Consider the following 25,256-nt stretch of genomic DNA (forward strand, 5'->3'; position numbering starts at 1 on the left):
AATCACACTGAAGAGAACAAGTACAGTTTTTTCAATAATCTCAAAAACTCCAATGTTTTATTAATAATTTTATGTACATTAATATCATCTTGAAAACTGATTAAACATGTTCAGAGTTTCTTATATAGTCAATGTACAATGGTCACTTATATTCTGCACATTAATAATGAAGACGAAAATGACACAATAGTTATAGTTACATAAAAATCTATACAAGAAAAAGAAAAATACATATACAAGGGTTCAAGACACACGTGACGTTATTTGGCTTATAACGTGTAGATACTACACACACAAAAAGGAGGATGTAATTTTCAGAAAAGTAAAATGCAAGCAAATCACTTTTCTTAGAATTTAAAAATAAAATTCCTGACAACAGTAATTACTAATTTATAGGCAAATATTAAACTACTTCAAAGTAGCCAGGGTTAGACATAGTTTAAGTTAAGTACTTTGCATTTGAAAAAAATAAGATATTTCAGTCAAAAAATATACATTTGATAACATTTTCTCAAAAATTATGAATGGCTTACCCATATCCATCCAGATTCTGAAAACACCAGAAAAAGTGAATATTGAACAGCTGATTCTTTGGAAGGCGGTATCCCCATACCTAGTCCTGGGAAACATCCTTAAGGGGCCTAAGTGATCAGATCCTAATGGGCAACTCCCCATGCAACAGTAACACTGAGAACAAAGAGGAAGAAATAATAACGCATTGTTTTCCTGGTATAATCTATAGTTACAAGGTATGAAGGGATGTTAATGTAGTTTAGGAAAGGTTCAACTATTCTTAGGGATCAATTAGACACTGAGAATGACTAATCTGATGACCTCAAAAACCGTTTTTCACACATAATCGTGGTGCTACCTCATGAATAGAAAATTTAGTTTCTAAAAATTCTTATCTGTATTTTATTCTACTGTCTTGAGAAGCAGCTTCCTGTTTTGAGAATTGCATGATGTAATATAATCATGTATGGTTACGTTAGTGGTTTAGAAAACAAAATGATAGTTTAAAAAAGGAGCAAGTGCCTCTTTCATTAGGTTGTGACACCAAGCTAAGACAGCCAGGGCTGGAAAGCAAGCAGTGTGTGTAGTGGGCAGTGGGCAGTGGGCAGTGAGTATGGGCTCGGGCACAAACCTGCTTATGCTCAAGGAGACAAAGGGCAGGAAAGGGATCTAGGTGACCCAGAATGGTAGTGGCATCTGGATGCAGAGTCACCACAGTGGGTCGGAGACAGGGTGCATCATCCTCTGGCCCAGCTGCTATGAGAACCAACCCTTATTTAATATTAAATCGAGAATACAAATATCTCAAAGTACACTTACCAAAAATAGATTAACCCTTATATTATAAGGCACAGAAGGCGATACTTGATTATTTTAAAAAGAAAGCTAAAAAATTATAAGGTTTCCCCTTATTTCATCTTAAAAACTAACCCAAGGAACAAACATTTAAAAAACTCTAGGACTATTAATATGTTTAAAAGGCACTTAAAACATTCCTTTCCAATCCAACTCAAAATACATCTCTGCCAACTACATTTTGGATGAATGTTTAAAAAAAGCATATAATTTTCACACAGTTTTTCTCCCCCCCCCCCCCCCACTTCCAGTTTTTCTTTTAACTCAGTGATATTTACCATCTACAGGGCTCAGTGTTTTGAAGGACAGAGCCCCAACTTTCTGCAAAACAACCTGAAAGTGCTATGATCACAGAAACAGGGAAGGCACTAATGATTTGCCCTTTCACTGACAACATCCTGTAGTCTTTTGAGCAAAACATCGTCATTTTCTTGACAGAGGCGTTTGGCAGGTGATTCTGCATCACCATCAATGGCTATTGCTCGCTTCTTGGTTCTCTGTTCACCTTGCCTTATCATGTTGTTGATGTCTTTCAGACTCTGTAAAAACAGAGGACATGCATGAGTAAAAGGGAGAAAGGGGAAAATAGCAGCAAAAAAACTAAAGTAACTGCTTTTTCCTGCCCTCTATCCTTTATCCAAAGGGAAACAACGGGGTACAGATTATTTTTTTTTGAATCAAGGCCAACCAAATAAGGTTAATTACAGCTAATCTTTTCAGAGGTTGTAAAAAATTGAGTTTACCCTAAGAAGTGGTTCTCAAAGTGTGGACTCAGAGCAGATGCAGAAGCAGCAGCAGCTAGGAACTTATGAGTAATACAAACTCTCAAGCCTCACCCTACACCTACTGAATCAAACACTGAGGGGTAGGGCCCAGAAATCTGTTTTATCCTACCCTCCGGGTGGTTCTGATGCTCCCTAAAGGTTGAGATCCTCCTCCTATACCAATGCTTCTGAAACTATAATGTACCTGCTAAACATCTGGGGATCCTGTTAAAAATGCAGGTTCAGATTCAGTAGGGCTGGTGTGAGGCCCGAGAGTCTGCATTTCTAAAGTGCTCCCATGTGATGCTGATGCTGCTGGTCTGTAACCCACACTCTCAGTAGCAGGGCCTTGGAGAAGTGTTTTCCAAAAGCTATGCGCCACAGTTGTGCAGGGAGCCTGACTGCAAGAGCTCTGTGATTCAGCAGGACTACGGGACAGGTGTCTCTGTTCACCAAGCTCCCCCAGTGATTCTGACCTATGGTTCTGAAATCACTGCCTTAGAAGTCAACTGGCCCCATCTTTGATTTCATGCAAGAGTCTCTTCTAAAACATGGTTATAGGAAATCGACTTCTATGAAGAGGAAATACAATTCTGAGAGGGGCTCTACCTCAGTGTGCTTTGTTTGCTAAGTATAATAGATGTTTGCTCAGCTCAGTAGATGTTTGTGGAACTGAGTTAGAAACTCATGAGTTAAGGAGCTGCCTTTGTATCTGGACTGAGTTGCAACCTGTCTAATACAACAACTTCTAGTTGGCAGTGACTCTGGCTTCTGGAGACTTACTGAACATATCTGCTCAATAGCCCCTGAAATACTGGAAAACAGCAATCATGTCCCCGTCACAGCTTCATCATTGTGTAGGAATAACCACAGCACTATTTGTGTAAATAAGAGGAGGCCTCTTTACAGATGTTTTACTACTTTGTTACCACCTGCCAAATGAAGTTTCACTTTCAAGGCCTTTCTTTAAACAATATTCTGCTTAACTGACCACTGGCAGGTGTTGCCTTACTGGTCCCTTCGCACGATCACGCTTGAGCAGGGAGACACACTGGACTCTTGCAGTGAGCCTCTCCAATACCAAGTCAACACTAATGGATTAAACTACTTCGAATGAATACACTGCTCTTGGTCACAGGAAACTTGCCACAGTAACAGTTCATTAATAGTATTTATTAGTAGTAACTATGCAAGAAAACAGAGAGCAATATTAAAGATTACTAACTAGTAATCTGAAATCAATTTTTAACACATATGCGTAAGTTGCTTAGGAGTAAAGCTGGTGTACACCTTACCTTAGAAGGGCTGCCATTGAACTTATACAGCAGAGCGGTCCTTGGGGTAAGGCCCGACCCGTTCTTGTGTGGGGAAATATAGATGGAGTGCTGCTGGGAAATTCGGCGTGGTGAGCCTGGCTGCTGCTTAATATATGGGAAAGGAGAGAGTGGTGGAGCTTCCATCTGAAATAACCAAAAAGTAACTTGTTTTAAGATAAAAGTTTTTTTCTTTTTTGGAATTCCACCATATTTTTATTCGTATTGGCATCTCTCTCCTAGTTAGGAGTCAGTTATACTTTAAGAGCTTACTTACAGCAGAAAAAAGCAAACAAATGGTCTATTAACCCTCATTTTTCAATAATTACTAAGAGAGAAACTAAAATTGATCTTCCTGGAACTTTCAGGAAATCCTGAAGAATTCTGGGTAAGATACAAGAATCAGCAAGCCAGGAGTATAGGAACCCCAACTCCATTCTCTGAAAGTAGGGGTAAAGAATAATGGATGTCCTAACACTTGCAGTAAGAATCTCTCTCGACACACACACATACCCACAACCAAAGCAGCAGCAAAGAGCATAAAGAGAGGCAGAGAATTCTACGAGCCAGCAGGATGAGTCCAACATGAAACAAACCTGTCAATGAAATGTTGAGACTTTATGTTAAAGTGAAAAGATTTAGAAATAGAGGTAGGTGAGCAAGGTCTGTACTTTTCTTTAATATATGGTACAATGTTTCCATTCCAGGAATAAATAAAGATGGCTCCTTAATTATTATTTCATTTTCATCTCTACTTGAAGCTAACACAACTAGTTTCAGTTGGCTGATGACAGAACTACTCCCAGCACAGCATATGACAGGAGCTAGAACTGATGGAGCAGGATGAGCCGTCATGTCATGGCCTCTCAGGATAAATAGTCAGAGACCATACTCCTTGAAAGGAAGAAGAACAGAAACCGAGAGAGACACATACATGGCTACTGGCTGGGTGCAGCTTCTACTGTCCCTCTTTCTTTCTTTTTTAAAGTCTGCCCAGAGAATATGTTTCTGCCCAGAATATGTTGATTTTTAGAGAGAGAGAAAGGTAGAAAGAGGAGGAGAGAGAAAGGGAGGGAAAGGAAAAGAAAAGGGAGGGAAGAAGTGGGAGAAAAGGAGGAGAGAAAGAAATACAGGTGTGAGAGAAATATTGATCGGTTACCTCCTGTATGTGCCCTGACTGGGGACTGAACCTGCAACCTAGGTTTGTGCCCTGATCGGGTATCAAACCCACAAAACTTTTGTTGTATGGGATGACACTCCAACCAACTAAACCACCTGGCCAGGGTGTAAATCACGGTCTTTCTCATAACTAAAGTCTGCACTACTGGGAATCAACTCAGTTCATATTCTCGTAATACTACTAGTATTCACAAATCTGCTGGTACTGCCAAATCTAGGATCTGCATAAAAATTTTCAGGGCTGACACTATTTATAGTTCAGGCCTGTCTATTTCATTTTCTCTTTATCTTGAAAAAAAAAAAAAAAAAAAAAACAACAACCCACTTATCTCATAAAATAACAATAGAAATCAAAAACAAGAGAAAAATTACCAGAATTAAATTATTTTTGTTTTTCTGTGTTCCCATCTAGTCCTTGCCCATATGTATGCATTTCTAGCAACATAATCACATTGCAGATAAAATTTCCATGATTTCCTCTGCTCTCTGCTGCATTATAGCCTTAATCACTCCCTGATTAATTACAAATATATTTTATCCTATATAATGCATCAGTGAGGCTTTAACTCTGAAACACTTATCTAGCAAAATAAACTCAGCTATCCAACTATGACTATGATATTTGACAGAGCAGGAAAATATAAAACGTACCGTATGGTCCTGATTTGATGAGTCATACTTCAATGCAAACGACTTCACTCTTCCTACATACACTGTGTTGTAAAATTTGATAAGATCGCCTCTTTCCTCTCTCACTGGCACACTGGAACAATCAGGTGTTTTTGTACCATCTTCCGAGTCTGTTAAAAGAATTCAGTGTTGCGAAAGACGTACTTTAATATATAAATTGGCGATTTAAATTATCACTCTACAATATAAAAAAATCAACTAAACACAAACGTTTATGTAAAGCAGTCAATGCTCTTAGAAAAGGTCAGAAGTCTACAAATATTATGCACAAATTAAACTGGGATCTTCAGAGACACAAACATGTAAACTGAAGGTGGACCTCTTTTCTTTAGATACCACTTCGGCAACCACAGCTTTTCAGTTCACTGTCACTGGCGGCCCTTAGAAGAACGCTGGCCCTAACCCTAATTTTTTCTTCCTAAATTTAGGAAGAGACATGAGTATCTCTGGGTAGGAAGAGACCTGATTAGGCCAAATTTCCTATCTTGATCCAACCATTGAAAAATGAGATGAACATGTTTCTTACTCCAACCACTGTCAGTTAATTTCCCTATCCCATCACTAGATAGTCTTAAAGCAACCCACCTTCAAGATACATGATTTTCCTTGCCCAATGAACTACTATAATTTCATAATTTCCCCTACTACTCTCATGAGTAAAAGAAATGTCTCTTTTTTGGATTGCCATATAACATTGACAAGCAATTAAAATGTGGCTTTATATAAACCACCAGTGGATGAGACAAGCCCTTAGGAGACTGGAGATAATATCTGCAGAACTCCAGAGAGACATGCTGAATTTATGGATCTATGGCTTTAGAAACTGCCAAAGACTCAATCTGAAAGGGGCAAGGTAGAAGGCAAATTATCTAGGGCTGCAGGTGGCCAACAACTACAGCCATAATACACGGTTAATTTTAAATGTAGAATGATGCATCTGCATCCAAGGGCACAGCAGATAGCTATTTCTCAGGGAACCTGGTTTCAGAGACTGGGCCCACCCAAACTGTCTGGGGTGCACACTGTCTGCCGGCGATGGCCGGGGGATCGAACCCCCGGCCATCGCCGGCAGAGGAACTGCTCCACTGACTGATGCTGAAGTCTTTGCACATACTGTCATTAGTTTTCAGATTGACAAAAGGCGTATCGTGTGATTCTTATCACTTAAAAATGGAGAAAGAAACAAGTTTATTTTAGGATGAAAGAAAGAAGATCAGAATTTATAAACCAAAGGGTTGGGTGGAGAGATGATGGGCTCGACCAGCACAGCAGCATTTCCCTGGAGGAGGCATTTAGAATTCCTTCCTATTTCTCCTGCCACATCCACATTTGTTCTTTTTGCTCCTCACAACAGCAACATGCAGTAACTACTGCAGACTGGCTTTGTGATCGAGAGGGCAGCGTGATCCCCGGATGTGCAAAAGCTACTAACCATAGGCCATTTTAAAACTTTAGTGGTTTTAGACCATTTCAATGATATTTTGGCGGTTTCTTGTGAGGTCTAAGAGGCATCACTATAATTTAAAAACAAATAAAAATGTTCTCTATTAATATCTTGGTTGTCTGTCTACCAGATGACTGTTAAATGTTATCTAAACATTATCTAAATGGGAAATAAAGTCACCTAATTATCAATGTGCAGTTACCAATTTTACATATCTCATATAAAAACAGAATTTTTGTCCCTTCAGAGAATTTACTGTTTTTCGTTTTTGTTTTGTATGTGTGACCTAGTTTTCAACATTGAAAAAACTTTGAAGAAATATGACCCTACAAAAAGTAGCTTTAAAAGACAAAAGCCATATTCATTAATGAAATATAACAAATTTTATATTGCTTATAAACAAAATAATATATACTAGTTACTACTTATTGGTACTGAGGCCTCACTAGGAGCAGGCTTTGTGTTAAACATACACACCTGTTCTTTTTAATCCTTAAAACAAGCCTCTGAGGAAGTATTGTAAAGTTTTCAATTTGCTATAATACAGTTGAGTATTGTGACTGTGTTACTTAGATGAAGCTGTAAGCTGGGTTTCTCACATGTTCTCAATTGAGGATGCCAGTCTGGGGAGGTCTAATATGATAACAAAGGACACATGGTACATGACTGAACTGCATTTTCATTAAGAAGCTCATTCTCCACAGTTCGCTACTTATAAGGGTTTCTGTTAGGCCTATGTCAATCAGTGGTCAGTGCTTTGCTAACTAACATACTGAATGTCAGGAATAGGTTTTCATTGATGAAAATAGCAACCATTTATTAGGTATGCCTAATGCTAAAAACTGGCTCATGTTGGGGAAATTAGAAGTATTTAACATAAGCAGATTAGTTAGAGTATTTGAGACACTATCCACAATACCATGAAAGAGATGTGATATCCCATGACATCTCATGGGGCTTTGCTGTTATGGAAGACGACCAGATCTGAACTCTGATGCCTATTGCTGGCTTGACCCTGGCTTTAAAGATAACTGGATAATAGTATCTGCCTTGAGTGAACCTTGAGTGAGGTGGTAGTTGGACAGACAGCTAGGGCTTTTAGCTAACTGTATCAAATGTGTAAAGTGTGTGTTTTTAACAATAATCATTTTATACCTAATGATGAATTTGTTCATAGAACCAGAACTGGGTTTTTTTCCAAGGTGGTGTTCTTTGGTGTGTCCACGTCTAGGCCATTGCATTTAGCCATAGCTCCAGGAACTGAAATGGCTTTTCTGAACATAGACTTGCCTTTTGGTATCTTCCTCTGTAACTTTCTCGCTTTTTTGGTGCCAGAACTCCTGAGACCATTACTGCTGGATACTCTCCTTGCTCTGTGCCACCACCACTGGATAGGATCTTAAGAATGTTTTTCCTTGTTTGCCTGCTAATAAATATCTAAATAAATGTATATATAATAATTTGATCTCTTGTAGAGAGAGTAAGCTAACCCTCATTCTCCTCAAACTTCATTGGTAGACACTGTATCAAAAAGAAACCATGATATATTTCCTTTTGCTTATTTACACTGTCCTGAACTTCACTGGTCCTTGTATCTCAGTCAGTAGCTGGCAGTTGTCATATTTTGCTGTGTATAAAGCAGTCCCGTGTATAATGCACACCCACGTTTTTGGCCCAAACTTTCAGGAAAAAAAAAAAGCCCTTCCATTTGAATATATTTTTAAAAGATTTTATTTATTTTTAGAGAGGTGGAGGGAGGAGACAGAGAGGGAAAGAAACATCAAGTGTGGTTGTCTCTCAATTGCCCCCTACCGGGGACCCAGCTCATAAGCCAGACATGTGCTCTGACTGGGAATTAAACGGGAGACCCTTTGGTTTGCAGTCCAGTGCTTAATCCACTGAGCCACACTAGTCAGGGCCCATTTTAATCATTTTTTTTTTAATTAATTAATTTTTTTAAGAGAGGGAAGGGAGGGAGGGAGAGAGAGAGAGAGAATCATCAATGTGCAGTTGCTAGGGGTTCTGGCCTGCAACCCAGGAATGTACCCTGGCTGGGAATCAAATCTGGGACACTTTGGTTCCCAGCCCGCACTCAATCCACTGAGCTATGCCAGCCAAGGCTCCATTTTAATCTTTTAATTCAATTACTGATTTATTTATATTTAGAAACAAAATCAATTATTGAATTCCAGGGTGTTATTTTGCATATGAATATCGTTATTGCTTGCTAGAGTTACACTTTCAATGCAAAGGCATTAATAAAAGAATTAAAAACATTTACATAGATACAGAATTAGTACTACCTGTGCATAATGCACATCCTTACTTTTCCCTCAAAGATGTGGGCAAAAATGTGCACATAATACACAGCAAAATACAGTACTTTGTTTTTCACAGAACAAAGTTTCTTCATAGAACAGAGCACACTGTTTCCAGTCTAACCTCTGATATGCCTGGTTTTGCAAGGACAGTGAACCACCTAGGCCTGAAGAGCAACATGTGTAACAAAAACATAGTTTTTGTTTTTGTTTTTTTTGGTCAGGCTTACTGTCTTATATACTTCTCACTGTCTTGAAAAGACTCAGGAATACTATATTTATGTAAAAAGGATTGAGAATGGCCTATGTATCCTTAAATGGGATCAGATTCTAGGCAGTTATTAAAGGATTTTGATAAGATCTTAAAAATTCAGATCCTAGTAGACACCATAATGATCATGGATATTTGTGTAATTTTTAAAAATATCTTTGATCCAGACAGTTTCTCTAAGAATTTATCCTGAGGATGAAGACCAAAGAGTAATCTACAGTGATTTCCTCACAAAGCTGTATACAACTGGAAACCATCTAGATGTCCCACATTGTATAAACAAATCACAGCATATAGGGTCCGGTACATATAACATCCCCTTTTTTATTACAAGCTCTTTTATTACAAAATCATAATTATGCAATTCTGTAACATAACAGTTTCATACTCAAGCGTACCACATGACATTTTAGGTGAAATGTTCAAGTTAAAACAACAAATTATTACACCCATATTATTATCCTACCGACCACACTCAAGCAGGCGGTACTTCTGCCAGACCTGGTATATGACACACGGGCGCACATACAGGGTGGGGCAAAAGCAGGGTTACAGTGATGCACATTAAGTAATAAAAAGATGAGACAAGGGTAAGGAGATGGATGGAAGAGGCATCTCCACAATTCATTAACATATGAATACCGAACACGGGATTTTCCTTGGGAAAAAATCACTAGTGCCTCAAGTCTTAGCATGACGGTACCAACAAGGTAGCAGCCTTGCCAGGAGTGGCAGAATACCTGTATACTTTTTAATAAGAAAGATATTTCCTTAATTGTCTCCCCAGGCAGATCACTGACAGCTATCTTTGTTTCCCTGTATTCAGATTTACAGTCCCCCTCTTACCCACCGGGAACATGTTCCAAGACCCGCAGTGGATTCCTGAAAACTGTGGACAGTATGGAACCCTATCTATCTGTTTTGTCCTGTATGTAAGCACATATAATAAAGTTTAATTTATAAATTAATTAAACTTATAGGCACAGTAAAAGATTATGTGAAAGTAAAACACATATGATAAAGTTTAATTTATAAATTAATTAGAGGCACAGTAAAAGATTAACAACAATAACTAATAATACAATAGGAAAATTATTACTAAAAGCAAATGAACAGTAGTAAAGTTTATGTGACTGTGGTCTCTCTCTCTCAAAATATCTGGAATTTTCCACTGACTGAAGGTAACTGAAATCAAGGAATATAAAACTGTGGGTAAGGGAGGACTACTGAATTTTAAAAATTTAACTGCTTTTTACTTGATTTATTAATGTATATAAGTGGACCAGAAAACTTCTGAAACAATTAATGGGACAAATTAATAGTTTCAATGCACGACCTCTTGGGGGAAGCGCCTGACCTATACTTATCACAAACTCATTTATTTCTTCCCAAAACACCTACATCGCTGACTCTGCATTACCTGACAGCCATTGTACGTATTTTATTACGTACAATGTAATCGAGGGTGTATTGCAGATAGAATGTTAAACGGAACAACTTACCACAATCTGTCATTTCAAAATCACCATTTATTTTTTTATCGTAAGCCACAACTTCTCTTGGAATACTTTTCAGCAATACGCTTCTGTAGACCTATAGGTCAGAGGGGAAGTAAAGGACTGCTGAGTCACAAAGAGGCACGAGTTAAGCAAGAAAAACAAAATATCAAGGCAATTAAAAAGTATTTGTATGGGTGATAATCAAGGGCAAGGTGTTATTAGTCTGGTAAATGAAGATTATGGCAAACATCTTAGAAGAGGGAATACTAAAGCAGATTCTAAGCCTATACCTAAAATATGCTATTGTAGGAGTTTACAATGTAAATAGAAACATTTTAAGTATATAAATAGCAACTAAACACTGATGAGCAGGTTTGCCAAATAAAAGTAACCTCAAAGAACAGAACTCGTTCCTCCTCTCTTTTACTCCTTACCCAAGAATCATTTGCTGTCACTGAAGCTTGTTTTCCTTCTCCCATTCCATTCTCAGCTCCTTTCAAATAGCCACATGAAAATTTGTTCCCACCCTGCACTGAAACTCTTTCCTGCCTCCAAGGTAGCTGACAGGCATGATCCATTTCTCCTCATCCTACAGGTATTAGTATTTAGAAGATATTTAGGAGGCTTGGGCTTAGTCCATTTTTGACACACAGTAATTTGACCTTAATGATCTTTAAGGACAGTATGGCCCTCTCTAGGCTCTGTTCCTGAGGGGTTTTTCTGAAGGTCCAGAAACTCTTAGTCTGTCACAGTATATAACAAACACTTGTACTTGGCTCCTCTAATATCGCCAAATCACCATCAGGGTACTTGGGGGCTTAAGTAAAGAAGTGAGACTGTTACCATAGGTAGTTAGCTAATTATTAATAAGAAAGAGAGCAAAGAGACTTAGACATTGGGCTTAATAAACTGGGGAACATGAGCCTGTTTGCTTCACCAGGAAGCTACAGCTTTTCACACTCCAGGGGGCCAGAGCACTGTGCTCCAAGGAGATTAACATCCCTCCCTCCCCTGCTCTGGCACCAGATGGGGGGGGGGGGGGGGGCCTTGACCATAGAGGCCGGTCAGTCTAGCCTGGGGAACAATGCATTGGCTGGGGAGGTGAACTCATTACAAACCTACAAAAGCTTGGAAAGTTGATTAGTTATTTTGAAAATCCACACTTGCCCAGTTCATTCGTGTGCTCTTCCTCGCCCAGGAGCACGTGACTATGTGGGTCCAGCAGATACTAGGGCCCGTGGCACACAGTGTGGGCTCCAAAAGACTAAGCTCTAGTATGAAGCAGACAGTCTGGACACTGGCTTTCATTTTGGCCTTGCTGAGGACATGGCTAAATGGGTGGAGGAAGGACAGAGGGGACATAGGGACAGCCTTCCACATGAATAAATCATCTTGCCACACCATAATTTCCTGTGTGTGGGTCCTTGGAATGCATTCTTTGTGATCCCCATGGAAGAGCCTGATTTCCACTGACAACAAAACTACTGGAGGGGCTCTCTTAGAAGAGGCCATCACACCAGGCTGGGATACTGACCCACCGTCTTTCTTCCTAGATGGCAGATCGTGGGGGCCAGAGAAGAGGCCATTATACTCCCTTAAAGCAGAGCAACCAAGATGGTCAAAGCCTTAGGGTAACCTAACTCTGTGTTCTCAGCTACAATAATAACAACAATGTGGACCTAACAGTCATGAACACTTACCATGTGCCAGGCCACTACACTAACATTTTATATTTGCATGACTGAAAGTTGTAAAGGAGTCTCACCATGGCTATTATCACAACATTATCAGAAATGCTTGACACCTACTCAGAGACACAAACATTACGATTCTTAGTAGATGGCAAAAGAAACTAAATTTAAGTTAATAAATCCTCAATTTTCACTGGATTTAAATATCACCAGAGAATCAAATCTTATACAATTAAAGAATATTATTATTTTCTAGTGAAAAATGTTCCTACTCAACAGATGAACAAATGGAGAAAAAGACTGTGTAAAAAGTATATGCAAATATATGCATGAGTCAGGAACAGCCAATGGCCTGGCTTCTACTGAAACTGTCTTTTGAATTTAATGATATCTATTAAACCAAAAAACCTAAAATACAGTAGAACTTTAAAAGAAATTTACCTTTTACATGACTTCTCATGAGAGAAATACAAATCTAATTTTGGACAAGAAACATAATGTAACTCACATGACTATTAGCTTGGGGCTGATTCCTATAACTTTTCATTATTTCTTGAAAAGTTCTTTCTTCTTTTGTTACCTAAGGAAAAGAAAAACTGCATTTATCAACTGCTCTCAAAAGAAAAATGGCTCTGAACAAACACTTCAATTATTGGCTGGCACTGGAGAGCAATCTTGCAGAAAGCCATTAGCCTTAGGCCAGTCCATGACTAAAAACCTCTACCATATATGATTTGTACTAACTTCAAAGTTCAGGCTTTGTGGCCTATGGGGACCTAGCTAATAGTTTCATTAATCAAAAGCACCAAGATAGCTATGGCATGGCTTTACTGAAAATGCCTTTCTTTGTAAAAAGAATGATATAAGAAAATCGGGGGAGGAGGGAAGGGAAAGGATATAGGAGGGTTAAATGGTAATGCAAAAAAAAAAAATAAATAAAATTTTTTTAAATGACCAAAAAACCCCCTCAAATGTGCTGAATCCCATGCAGTCTTACATTTTATTAAATTTCATTTACTTATTTAAAAGTAAATTAACTACATACTTAATTATAAAAAATGTCTTGTGGTGATTTGCAATAAAAATGAGTGGTTATCATAGGATTAGGCTTTTAACATATCAGGACAGACTGTATGGTTCTCAAGCTTTGACAGAAAAGTCGCAGTGATGGCTAGAAGTAAGAAAATATGTTAGTGATCCATAAAGGAATACCTTCTGGTCTGTTTATTATCAATAAAGTTCACTTAAATTACTCTCTTCTTCCACTTTACAGTGCACTAGCATTTAACCTGTTCTCCATAATGTTGAGCTAGAAAATAGCAAAGCCTGAGCTTATAGTTCTTTGGAATGCACACACAATTAATTAATACCATTTATTAATACCTATTTGTATAGAGTTTTCTTGTTTTTCAAATTGTAGTTAAAGTTTATTTAGAAAGTGACAGAGGCAGGAAAAGTGAGCCAGCTGGATGTGGGCTCAGGAAACAAGTTACAGAGGCAAAGGAAGGGCCCTTGGAGCCGAGGAGAAGGAACGCGAAGTACACCTGAACAGATGGGAAAAAGTGAGAGCACCTGTACAAAGACTGTAAAGACGCGTTGAGACAGGTGCCACAAAGGAATTTGAAAACATGTCCTCTGCCTCAAAAAGTTTAAAAATTAGGACTTAACTGTGTATGTCTGCTAGGACAGCCAGTGTGGCCAACAGTTGTGACCAAAGTTGCAGATGATTGTTTCAGATACAGCAGAAACTTAAAAAAGAAGGTATGTTATTTTATAACCTAAAACATGCTGCAGCAAGCAGAGAATAAAGTGTTCTTCAGAAGTGGCAGTGTAAGTCACAGGAAAGAAGTATGCTATAGAAGCTATTTTATACTAGATTCTTAATCAGGAGAGCCTAGGTCCTAGGTTGCCACTTATTGTAGAACATTAGCCAAGGTAACTTTCAGCTCTGGGCCTCCCTTCTTCACCTACAGTGTAAGGATCATGGTGCTTTAAAGTACCGGATTAGAGGTACCACAGGGGTGGGGTGGAAATGGTGTTGTCACATTAATAGTGGGGAGAGCTATTTTACTACAAATGGTCTCTAAGACCTCTTCTGACTTATTTATAGCCAATGTACACATATGGAGTGGGAAAGCTGATTATTATAAAACTAAATGGAGAACCCAGAGAACAGGCACAGTAGCTGGAATTTACTACTCCATCAACGATGATGGGTATTGTTAGCTTACAGCACTTAAGGCAAACTAAGGGTCAAGTGCAACAGACTTTTACTTCATGCTTCAAACTTAAGGCAAACTAAGGGTCAAGTGCAACAGACTTTTACTTCATGCTTCAAATACAGGCAACCAGTGCAAAGAACTTCCCCCAGCTTACACATTACCTTTGCCATGATGTAAAAGGCACAAAGCAGGAGCTGATCCAAATGTCTGTCTTTCATTAGGTCAGGGCAGTGAACTAAAGTGAATTCAAAACACGTCCATATCTTCCTTCGTAACTCATTTGAAACATCCAGTTTTAAACATAAATCACGTAAGCGTACACTTGCCAAGTGATAGACCTAAGATGGAAGGTAGAACACTGATGCAACAAAACAAGTAAAAATAATTTCTAAAATTTATGTCTTACCACGAACATGGGCTTTCAAGTCAAGATTAACAAGCACCTAAGCAGTTGATATGTTAAATTACGTAAAATTTCCATTTTATAGTACTAGATCAATGCTATGCATTCTATAGTACTAGTTCACTGCTATGGCAGAGAGAAACAGATGAAAACAAAATTCTCTTTAAAAAAATACCTTAAAAATTATTTTTGAAAAGAGAAATGTAATGTCTCCTGCTACTCTATGCTGCCATCTATATAAAGTAAGAAACACTAGAATGTAGAATTTACCTGTGCTACGGCCATTATGAATAAGTAATTTTTCAAGTGTTCAGAAGTCTCTTTTTTGGGGGGGGGAGGGAGGTTCAGATAAAATTGCTAGAAAACCTAAAATATCAGAAAATAAATAACTAAAATAAATGTTTGACTCAAAAAATGAGTCAGAAAGCAAAACCATTTAAAGAATTTTCCGTATAGTCTATATGGTTTTTATGAACATATGAAAGAGATTTTAAATGAGATACCTGGATTTTTTTTATGTATGTCAGAATAATCTCAGTGCAATGCCCTGAGCCTTTTACATACATTAGTCATCATATGAATTGATACTAATGGAAATGACCTGAAGGTCCTGCAAGATTCTAAAATGGTTTCTAATCATCTCAGAAGCATTATGTTTTATTATTTTAAGAAATGGTAAACACCTTCCTGTGGTAATCCTAAACCAGACTATTCTGCCCGAACTAAGTCTTTAAATTGAAATGTTCAGGAAAAAAAACCAAAAAAGAGTAAGGCATCACTTACAGAAAAGTATCTTTGGCAGGGAAAAAAATCCATAAATTAGAGCTTAAAAACAAATGTAAGTTATCCAATACATGACTCCGATAGAAATACAGAGACAAGTGGTTGACTCCAAAGCTACCTGTGATTGATTTTACAGCAACTCATTTTCAGCATCCCCTCCCTGTATCTGGAACTACTGGGGCCAGAGCAGTGAGAAAGATACTAGAACTTTACATTCATGAAAAAGATAACAGATACGGTCTTAGCTTGGATTAAATATAATAGGTAATTAAGTAATAATTGTTAGATGTCTTTTATAGAGCTGATTCAATGCCTTACACGTATTTTTTTAAAATAACATTTTATTGTCATTAGAGTTGTCCCACTCCTTCCTTCTCTACCCCCTTCCACCCGGTACCCTTCATTCCCTCTGACAATCCTCCCCTTTAGTTCATGTCCATGGGTCATTCGTATAAGTTCTTTGGGTACTCCATTACCTGTATTATTCTTAACCTCCCCTTGCCTATTCACTGCTTACCAATTTGTACTTCTTAATCCCAGTACCTTTTCTCCTATTCTCCCCATCCCCTTCTCAAATAACCCTTCAAGTGATCTCCATATCTATGGTTGTTTCTGTTTTACTTGTTTTCTTGGATTCTATTGTTGATAGTTGTGAATTAACTCCCATTTTAATGTTCATCGTTTTGATCTTCTTTTTAAATAAGTCCCTTCAACATTTCATGTAATAAAGGCTTGGTGATGATGAACTCCTTTAGCTTTACTTTGTCTGGGAAATACTTTATCTGCCCTTCAATTCTACATGATAGCTTTGCTGGTCAGAGTAATCTAGGTTGTTGGTCCTTGTTTTTCATCATGTTGAATACTTCTTGCCAGTCCCTTCTATCTTTCAAAATTTCTTTTGACAAATCAGCTGAAAGTCTTATGGAAACTCCTTTGTAGGTAACTCTCTGCTTTTCTCTTGCTGCTTTGAAGATTCTCTTTACCTTTAAACTTTGGCATTTTAATTATGATGTGTGTTGGTGTAGTCCTCTTTGTGTCCCTCTTGTTTAGAACTGTGCTTCCTGGACTTGTATGTCTGTTTACTTCGTCAAATTAGAAAAGTTTTCTTTCATTATTTTTTCAAATAAGTTTTCAATTTCTTGCTCTTTCTCTTCTCCTTCCAGCCCCCCTATGATTCGAATATCGGTACGTTTGAAGTTGTCCCAAAGGCTCCTTACCATACCCTTGTTTTTTTTTTTTTGGATTCTTTTTTCTTCTTGTTGTTCTGACTGAATTTTTTTTTTCTTCCTATGTTCTAAATCACTGATTTGATTTTTGGCTTCATCCACTCCATTGTTGGTTCCTTGTAAATTTTTTTTTTCTTTTTTTTTAAAGATTTTATTTATTTTTAGAGAGGGCAAGGGAGGGAAAGAGAGGGGGAGAAACATCAATGTGTGGTTGCCTCTCAAGTGCCTCTTACTGGGGACCTGGCCCGCAACCCAGGCATGTGCTCTGACTGGGAATTGAGCCAGCAACCCTTTGGTTCATAGGCCAGTACTCAATCCACTGAGCCATACCAACCAGTGCTAAATTTTTCTTTATTTAACTTAGTGTAACCTGCATTTCTGCCTGGGTCTTTTTTATGCTGTTGAAGTACCTAATGTGTTCCCTGTGCACCTTAATAACCAGTGTTTTGAACTCTGCACCTGATAGATTGCTTATCTCCACTTCATACAGTTCTTTTTCTGAAGTTTTGTTCTGTTCTTTCATTTGGATCATATTTCTTTGTCTTCTCATTTTGGTAGCCTCCCTGTATTTGTTTCTGTTTATTAGGTACAGCTGCTTGACTCCCTGTTTTAGTAGGTTGGCCTATTGTAGAAATGCACACCAGTAAGTTCGATGGGGCAGAGTCTTAGGTAATGGCCTGGGTGGGGCAACCTGTGTGAACCAGGTTGATGGAGTCTCAGAGATGGTGCTACCTGCTTTGTAGCTCTGTGTGCAGGAGGGCTCAGAAAAGGGACAGTGGCCACAGCCTGGCCTCTGGAGTTTTGTCCAGAAGGGATCTGTCCTCCAGACTTACCCTGATGTCAGACACTTCACTTTCTCCCCATATGCCATTGGTATCCTTCAGGCTGCTGCCCTGGTGCTAGAGCCCAGAAAGAGTCTGTGTAAGTCCTAAGTCCACTGCAGGCCCTTTAAGAGCAGACACCTGAGAATCCTGCAGTTTCCTCCACTGCTCCAAACCTTACTGGTTTTTATAGCCAAACATTATGGGGACTTATCTTCCTGGCACTAGAACCTTGGGCTGGGTGGTCTGGTGTGGGGTTGGGATCCCTTGCTCCTGAAGTTTCCCTCCCAATTTTTATCCACCACACGTAAGTGTGGGACCACTTGTTCCATCTCCATGCATCTCTGCCCCTCCTACCCGTCTGGATGAAAGTGACTAACTCCTTGGTTGTCCGACTTCTGATGACTCTGGGTGATAGTTGTATTTAGTTGTAATTTTTGCTGTGGTTGTGTGATGAGGTGAACCATGTTTACCTACACCTCCTCTTGACCAGAAGTCCCCAAGATGCACATATTCTGGATGGCTTCTTCTTCTAACAGAAAATTTGTAGTTGCCCTGGCCGGGAGGCTCAGTTCAAGCATCATCCCGAACAACGAAAGGCTGACGGGCTGATTACCCGGTCAGGGCACATACCTAAGTTGCAGCACGACCCCTGGTCAGGGGTTGCGTATGGGAGGCAACCGATCAATGTTTCTCTCTCACATTGATGTTTCTCTTTCTCTTCTGTCCTCTTTCTCTAAAATCAATAAATATATCCTTGGGTAAGGATTTAAAAAAAGGTTAAAATTATATATTTTGTTATATATATTTTACCAAACACAAAAAAGAAATGAAAGCTGCTGTTACTCAATCTTTCTTGCAGTGATTAAATGAGATCCTTTAAGACACTATAAAATCACATACCTTTCTATAAAAGAGTGCTAAGGATCCAGTTCTCTTTGGTCTGCTTAGTCCGGCTGGATGTACCTCTTGTGCTTTAGTCAGATGAGTTTGTTTTGGAGAAGCACCACTTAATGACTGAGCAGTAAGTGATACAGGACTCTCAACTCTGGACTCTGGAGTTGTGTTCATGGAAATTGGTATCAGTGTGATCTCCCCAGCATCATTTGCAATACCTAAATGTACAAGCAAGAGTTCTGTTTTAGCAAGAAGCTGCATGTGCTTCAGAAAAGTTGTCAGTTATATCCATCCACCTAAGTGTATAAGCATAGGAATATGGTAGAAAAGGAGAGGAAAGCCACAAAAATAGTAATTCTAAGTTATAATATTATTCTCTATTGTTTTATTTTGAGCATTTAAGGACTTTTTAATAAAAAAATAACACTCTTGTTCAATATACTCATTTGTAAAGCTCAGATAAGAAAATAAGTCCTAACAAGAAGGGTAGTCTATTTATAAAATGTGAAAATTCAAGGAGAACGTACATGTTGAAAACAAAAGAAAGGGTGGGGCACAGAATTTTTAAGGAAGTGAAACTATTCTGCGTAATACTATAATGGTTCATGGGTGTCATCACACATTTGTCAAAACCCATAGACTATACAATATCAAGAGTGAACACTAATGTGAACTTTGGGCTGGAGGTGGTAATAATGTGTCAATGTAGGTTCACCAGATGTAACAAATGTAACCTCCTGGTGCAGAAGTGTTGGTGGTGAGGGAGGCTGTGTGTGTTTGGGGGCAAAGAGTATATGGGAAATCTTTGTACCTTACACTCAATTTTGCTATAAACCAAGATTGCTCTAAAAATAATAAATAAATAAATTTAAGTTAAAAAAAAAAATCCCGGATTAGCAAGGCCATGTGATCCAATCCTATAAGATAATTCTTAAATTTTATCCAACTCAGAAAAAATATAAAATAAATGCATTAAAATGTTACCATGCAATGGGATTGTAACTTTATGTCCTGTTGTCCCCGTCACTATGGCTGTGGCCATTGTTAAAAGACTTTGCCCAGGTGAAATTGATATGTTTTCAGCTGTAATGCTTGAAGAAGGAGCAATTTTCAACTTTTTTCCTTCTGTTATAATCCTGTCCATAAGCACTTCCTTTGGGGGGTCGTCCCCAAAAAGTCTTCTCTTAGCACTTCCTGCAGTAGGAGAACTGTAGCGTTCATGAACAGAAATTGGAGACAATGGTTGCATATCTAGTAAAGAGAAAAATAAATTTAAAACAGTTTGATATATATTCCAAAATAATGAACCAGGTTCATTCATTCATTCAACAAAAAAGAAACTGAGCTACCATTCTAGGCAATAGGAATCCAGCAGTGACTAACATGGCCTCCGTCCTCCTCAATCTAGTAGGAGAAAGTGGGCCTGCAGTAGGTCCTTACAATAAAATGTGAAAACGATAGCTTACCTTCCTGGTTTCTTGAACCTCTGCCTATGTTAAAAGAGCAAAATGTTAAGGGTAAAGTAAAAGGTTTATCTCCCCAGAGTCAAGGCTCAATATTATTGTTTTCTAACAATTTTCTATAATTTGATTCTCTTGCCTGAACCCTTCCAAGAAAATAACTTGTTCCTCTAATTATAAAAATAATATATGCCCTGAATGTTCATAGCATCATTATTCATAATAGCCAATAAGTGGAAATAATCGAAATGTTCATCAACTAATGAATAAACAAACAACGTCCACTCAATAAAACATCATTCATTCATAAAGGTGAATGAAGTAGTGGTACATGCTGCAACATATGTAATATGCCTTGAAAATATGCTAAGTGAAAGAAGCCATCCTTGCCCCTCAAAGATAAAAACATTAAATCTTTAAAAAACAGATTGTATTCAAAATCAGACTGGAAATCTTACTGCTTTAACATAAAAAAGCATAAAACAAGCTGCACTATGATGCTTACATAAGCATTTAGCCCCCTTCAAATCCTGACGAAGAAATAAATAATATATTAATAAGACTGGCTCAGTTGGTTGGAGCATCTTCTCATACATCAAAAGACTGTGAGTTTGATTCCTGTTCAGGGCACACACCTAGGCTGTAGGTTCCATCCCCAGTTGGGGCACGTATGGGAGGCAACAGATCAATGTTTCTCTCTCACACTGATGTTTCAATATTTCTCTCCCTTGACCTCTTTCTAAAATCAAACATATCCTCTAATGAGGATAAAAAAGGAAAATACTTGGAAGTTTCTCTGAAAAATGATCTTTGTTATTTTTCATTGTTTTGCCAATGTTGAACCTACCCCTTCGAAGACTTCCGCTGTCTGTCCGAACTTCTTTTACCCTTGGATGCATTAGAGGAGACATTGGCATCATGGGAAGATGTCCCTGTATATTTCCCCCATTTCCTGTTTCAAAGTTATTTGGAAATATAACCTGTTGAAAACAAAAACCCTTTGCTTTACATACAAATAAACCTACTTATGAAAATTTGTAACAGAAAAAAGATGAAGCCTTCTTAACTTCTTTTTTTTTTTAAATATTTTATTTATTTATTTTTTAGAGAGGGAAGGGAGGGAGATAGAGAGAGAGAGAAACATCAATGTGTGGTTGCTGGGGGTTATGGCCTGCAACCCAGGAATGTACCCTGGCTGGGAATCGAACCTGCGACACTTTGGTTCCCAGCCCGTGCTCAATCCACTGAGCTACGCCAGCCAGGGCTGCCTTCTTAACTTCTTTTCCGATGTATTGTCCCCTTCCTTTTTTCTTGACAAAACATAAAAACTTACATAAAGAGCTCAATAGTTAATGTTGTTAAATATATGTAAAGAGTTCATCTCCCTTAATCTTATAATGTATTTATTTATCAACAATCAGAAGTAAACCTGTGAGGTAGGCAGTATCCTTCTCCACTTAGAGATGAGAAAATTAAGGCTCAAAATGTGAAATTTGCCCAAGAACACACTACTACTAATTAATAGAGAAAGAGCCTCAATTCAAATCCTTATCTTTCAAGTTCACAGCTTTTTAATCACTTCCCCAATGGATTTTCTAATAGAAATAATGATGAATACTAAAGATTAGTATACTGTGATTAATTGCCCCATTAATCACAGTGCTACAAAAGAAGAAAGACTCATGGAAGAGAGTCGGTTTTTTTTTTAGAAACCATTTTCTTTTAAGTTCTTCCTGGTCTTGGAGAGTTCCTTCAATAGTCTGGAATTAGGGAAAAGTTTAAGATTAAAGTGTAAGGAGATGGAAAAGCAAATAGGAATGAAAAGAATTACAAAAGAATAACAGAGGTGAAGGGAAAAACTCTATTTCTGGCTTCCAGCAAGTATGGACGCATAGGTAGATAGATAAGCTTTGCTTCCTCATACAACCAAAAAAAAAGGATAACAACAAATTTAAACTGCCATAAAACTGAATTGTATGGAAGTCTGACCACCAAGGAGTTAAAGAAACTGACTGGTCTGGTAGAAGAAGGGTGGAGACAAGAAGCTGGGGCAGTTAGGACCGTGAGAAAGTGCGACTAGCTGTGGTGGCTAGCAGACAGGGGCAGGGGCAAGGCAGTGGCTGGAGGATCAGGTGGTCCAACATCATGGAGGAGAAGCAAGGAAGAAAAACTGGGGAGCAAGACAAACCAAGCAACCCAGGGCTACAGTGCGGGCAACTAAGGCCTCAAAATCTACAGGGGTTACAGCAGTGGGAGAAACTTATCTCACAGGAGAGTCTGTTGGAGGGGCCCATGGGACCCTAGAATGTACACAACCCGCCCCCCCCAGGAATCAACACCTGAAAGGGCACAATCCACTTGTGGGAAGCGAGGGAAGTGACTGAAAGCAGGGCAAGAGGCAAGGGACTGAAAGCAGGGCAAGAGGCAAGCAAGCAGCACTGTCTCCTCTCTGACCCACATACAGCACCACAACACCAGCAATGTGGTTGCCCGTCCCTGACGAATACCTAAGGCTCCACTCCTTACAACATAACAGGCGCACCTAGACAAAGAAATAAGGCCCAAATGAAATGAATGAAATATGGCCCAAAACTCCAAAAAAGAACTAAGTGATGAGGAGATAGCCAACCTATCAGATTCAACAGTTCAAAACATCAGTAATCAGGATGCTCACAGAAATGACTGAGCACAGATGCAAAGTAGAGGAAGAAGTGAAGGCTATGCAAAATGAAATACTGCAAAATATACAGGGAACCAGCAGTGAAGGGAAGGAAACCAGAACTCAAATCAATGATGTAGAGCAGAAGGAAGAAAAAAACATTCAACTGAAACAGAATGAAGAAATAAGAATTGAAAAAAATGAGGAGTGGCATAGGAACCTCTGGGACAACTTTAAACCTTCCAACATCTGAATCCAGGGGTACCAGAAGGAGAAGAGGAAGAGCAAAAAATGGAAAACTTATTTGAAAAAATAATAAGGGAAAACTTCCCCAATCTGGTGAAGTAAATAGATTTCCTGGAAGTCCAGGAAGCTCAGAGGGTCCTAGAGAAGTTGAACCCAAGGAAGCACACACCAAAACACATCATAATTACATTACCCAAGATGAAAAAGATAAGGAGAGAATGTTCAAAGCAGCAAGAGAAAAGGACACAGTTACCTACAAAGGAGTTCCCATAAGACTCAGCTGATTTCTTAAACAACAACAACAACAACAACAACAACAATAACAACAACAAAACCCCCAAAACTTAGTCAAGAAGGGGCTGGAAAGACATATTCAAAGTCATAAAAGGCAAGGACCTACATCCAAGATTACTCTATCCAGCAAAACAATCATTTAGAATGGAAGGACAGATAAAGTGCTTCCCAGATAAAGTCAAGTTAAAGGAGTTCACCATCACCAAGCCCTTATTATATAAAATTTTAAAGAGACTTATCTAATAAAAAGAAGATGGCCAAAACTATCAACAGTAAAATGACAACAAACTCACAACTATCAACAACTGAATCTAAAAAACAAAAATGAAAATGAACTAAGCAAACAACTAGAACAGGAACTAAATCATAGAAATGGAGATCACATGGAGGGTTATCAGTGGGGAGGGGGAAGAATGGGGGATAAAGGTGCAGGGAATAAGGAGAATAGTTGGTGGGTACAAAATAGACAGGGGGAGGTTAAGAACAGTATAGGAAAAGGAGAAGCCGAAGAACTTACAGGCAGGACCCATGGACATGAACTAAGGGCAGGGAATGTTGGAGGGACGGTGTTGCTGGGTGGAGGGGGATAAAAGGCAGAAAAAAATGGGACAAATATAATAGCATAATCAATAAAATATAATTAAAAAATAAATAAAATCTTTTAAAAATCTCTCGATTTCTCACAGGATGTTAAAATGTTAAATGTGTTATGTGTCTGTATTAGGGACAAAGTTCTGGCTTTTTTATTCTAAATACTACTAATGAAAAGTATATAATTCTTTATGTGGACATTTAAAAAATTAAAAATGATGGAATTAATGGTTTATTAGATATGATATCAATATCATAAGCAACAAAAAATAAATTACACATCATCAAAATTAAAAACTTTTATTTCAAAGGACTTCATCAAAAAAATATAAAGATAACCAACAGAATATGTTGCATGCACAGGTTCTACAGACAATATATGAAGAATTCCTATAACCCAATAATAAAAAGTAACCCAATTTACTGGCTGGCGTAGCTCAGTGGATTGAGCATGGGCTGCAAACCAAAGTGTCGCAGGTTCGATTCCCAGTCAGGGTACATGCCTGAGTTGCAGGCCATGACCCCCAGCAACTGCACATTGATGTTTCTCTCTCTCTTTCTCCCTCCCTTCCCTCTCTAAAAATAAATAAATAAATAAATAAATAAATAAATAAATAAATAAAATCTTTTAAAAAAATAAATAAAAGTAAAAAGTAACCCAATTTAAAAATGGGCAAAGGATCTGAATAGATATTTCTCCAAAGAAGATATATAAATACTTAATAAGTGCATGAAAAGGTGCTTGAATATCACAGGCCATCACAAGAATGCAAATAAAAACTATGAATTATCTCTTCATGCCTACTCGAATGGCTAGGATCAAAAAGAAAACCCTGATCAGTTGGCTCAGTTGGTTGGGCGTCAACCCACAAAGTGAAAGGTTACCAGTTCGATTCCCAGTCAGAGCATGTGCCTGGGTTGTGCATTTGGTCCCAGGTCACGGAGCGTGTAAAAGGCAACCAACTGATGTCTCTCTCACATAGAAGATTCTCTCCATCTTTTTCCCTCTCTTCCCCTTGCTCTAAATATAAATTTTTAAAAAATATTTTAAAAAAAGATAAGTAGTTTGGAGGAGATGTGGAGAAACTGAAATTTCGTACATTGATGGTGGGACTGT

General features: G+C 38.3%; 1 protein-coding gene across 4 annotated transcripts in view; it reads right to left on the reverse strand.

Moving 5' to 3' along the window:
• Positions 1-1,601: 1,601 nt before the first annotated feature.
• The window catches only part of RBL1 (RB transcriptional corepressor like 1), a 60,713-nt gene continuing 37,058 nt past the window's right edge, over positions 1,602-25,256 (reverse strand). For 3 of the 4 annotated variants that reach the window (XM_028524081.2, XM_036009805.1, XM_036009806.1), the window contains 9 exons: positions 21,197-21,329; positions 19,874-20,140; positions 18,896-19,107; positions 14,921-15,097; positions 13,046-13,117; positions 10,850-10,940; positions 5,276-5,424; positions 3,428-3,592; positions 1,602-1,907 (listed from right to left, as the gene is read on the reverse strand). In XM_028524081.2, coding sequence (XP_028379882.1) covers positions 1,737-1,907; positions 3,428-3,592; positions 5,276-5,424; positions 10,850-10,940; positions 13,046-13,117; positions 14,921-15,097; positions 18,896-19,107; positions 19,874-20,140; positions 21,197-21,329 — 1,437 coding nt within the window. In that variant the 3' untranslated portion in view covers positions 1,602-1,736. Of the gene's footprint in view, positions 1,908-3,427; positions 3,593-3,667; positions 4,042-5,275; positions 5,425-10,849; positions 10,941-13,045; positions 13,118-14,920; positions 15,098-18,895; positions 19,108-19,873; positions 20,141-21,196; positions 21,330-25,256 lie in introns of those variants that run through there. The other variant, XM_036009804.1, reaches the window with a different exon arrangement.

Source organism: Phyllostomus discolor, chromosome 9, assembly GCF_004126475.2.
Source record: "Phyllostomus discolor isolate MPI-MPIP mPhyDis1 chromosome 9, mPhyDis1.pri.v3, whole genome shotgun sequence".
Lineage (NCBI taxonomy): Eukaryota > Metazoa > Chordata > Mammalia > Chiroptera > Phyllostomidae > Phyllostomus > Phyllostomus discolor.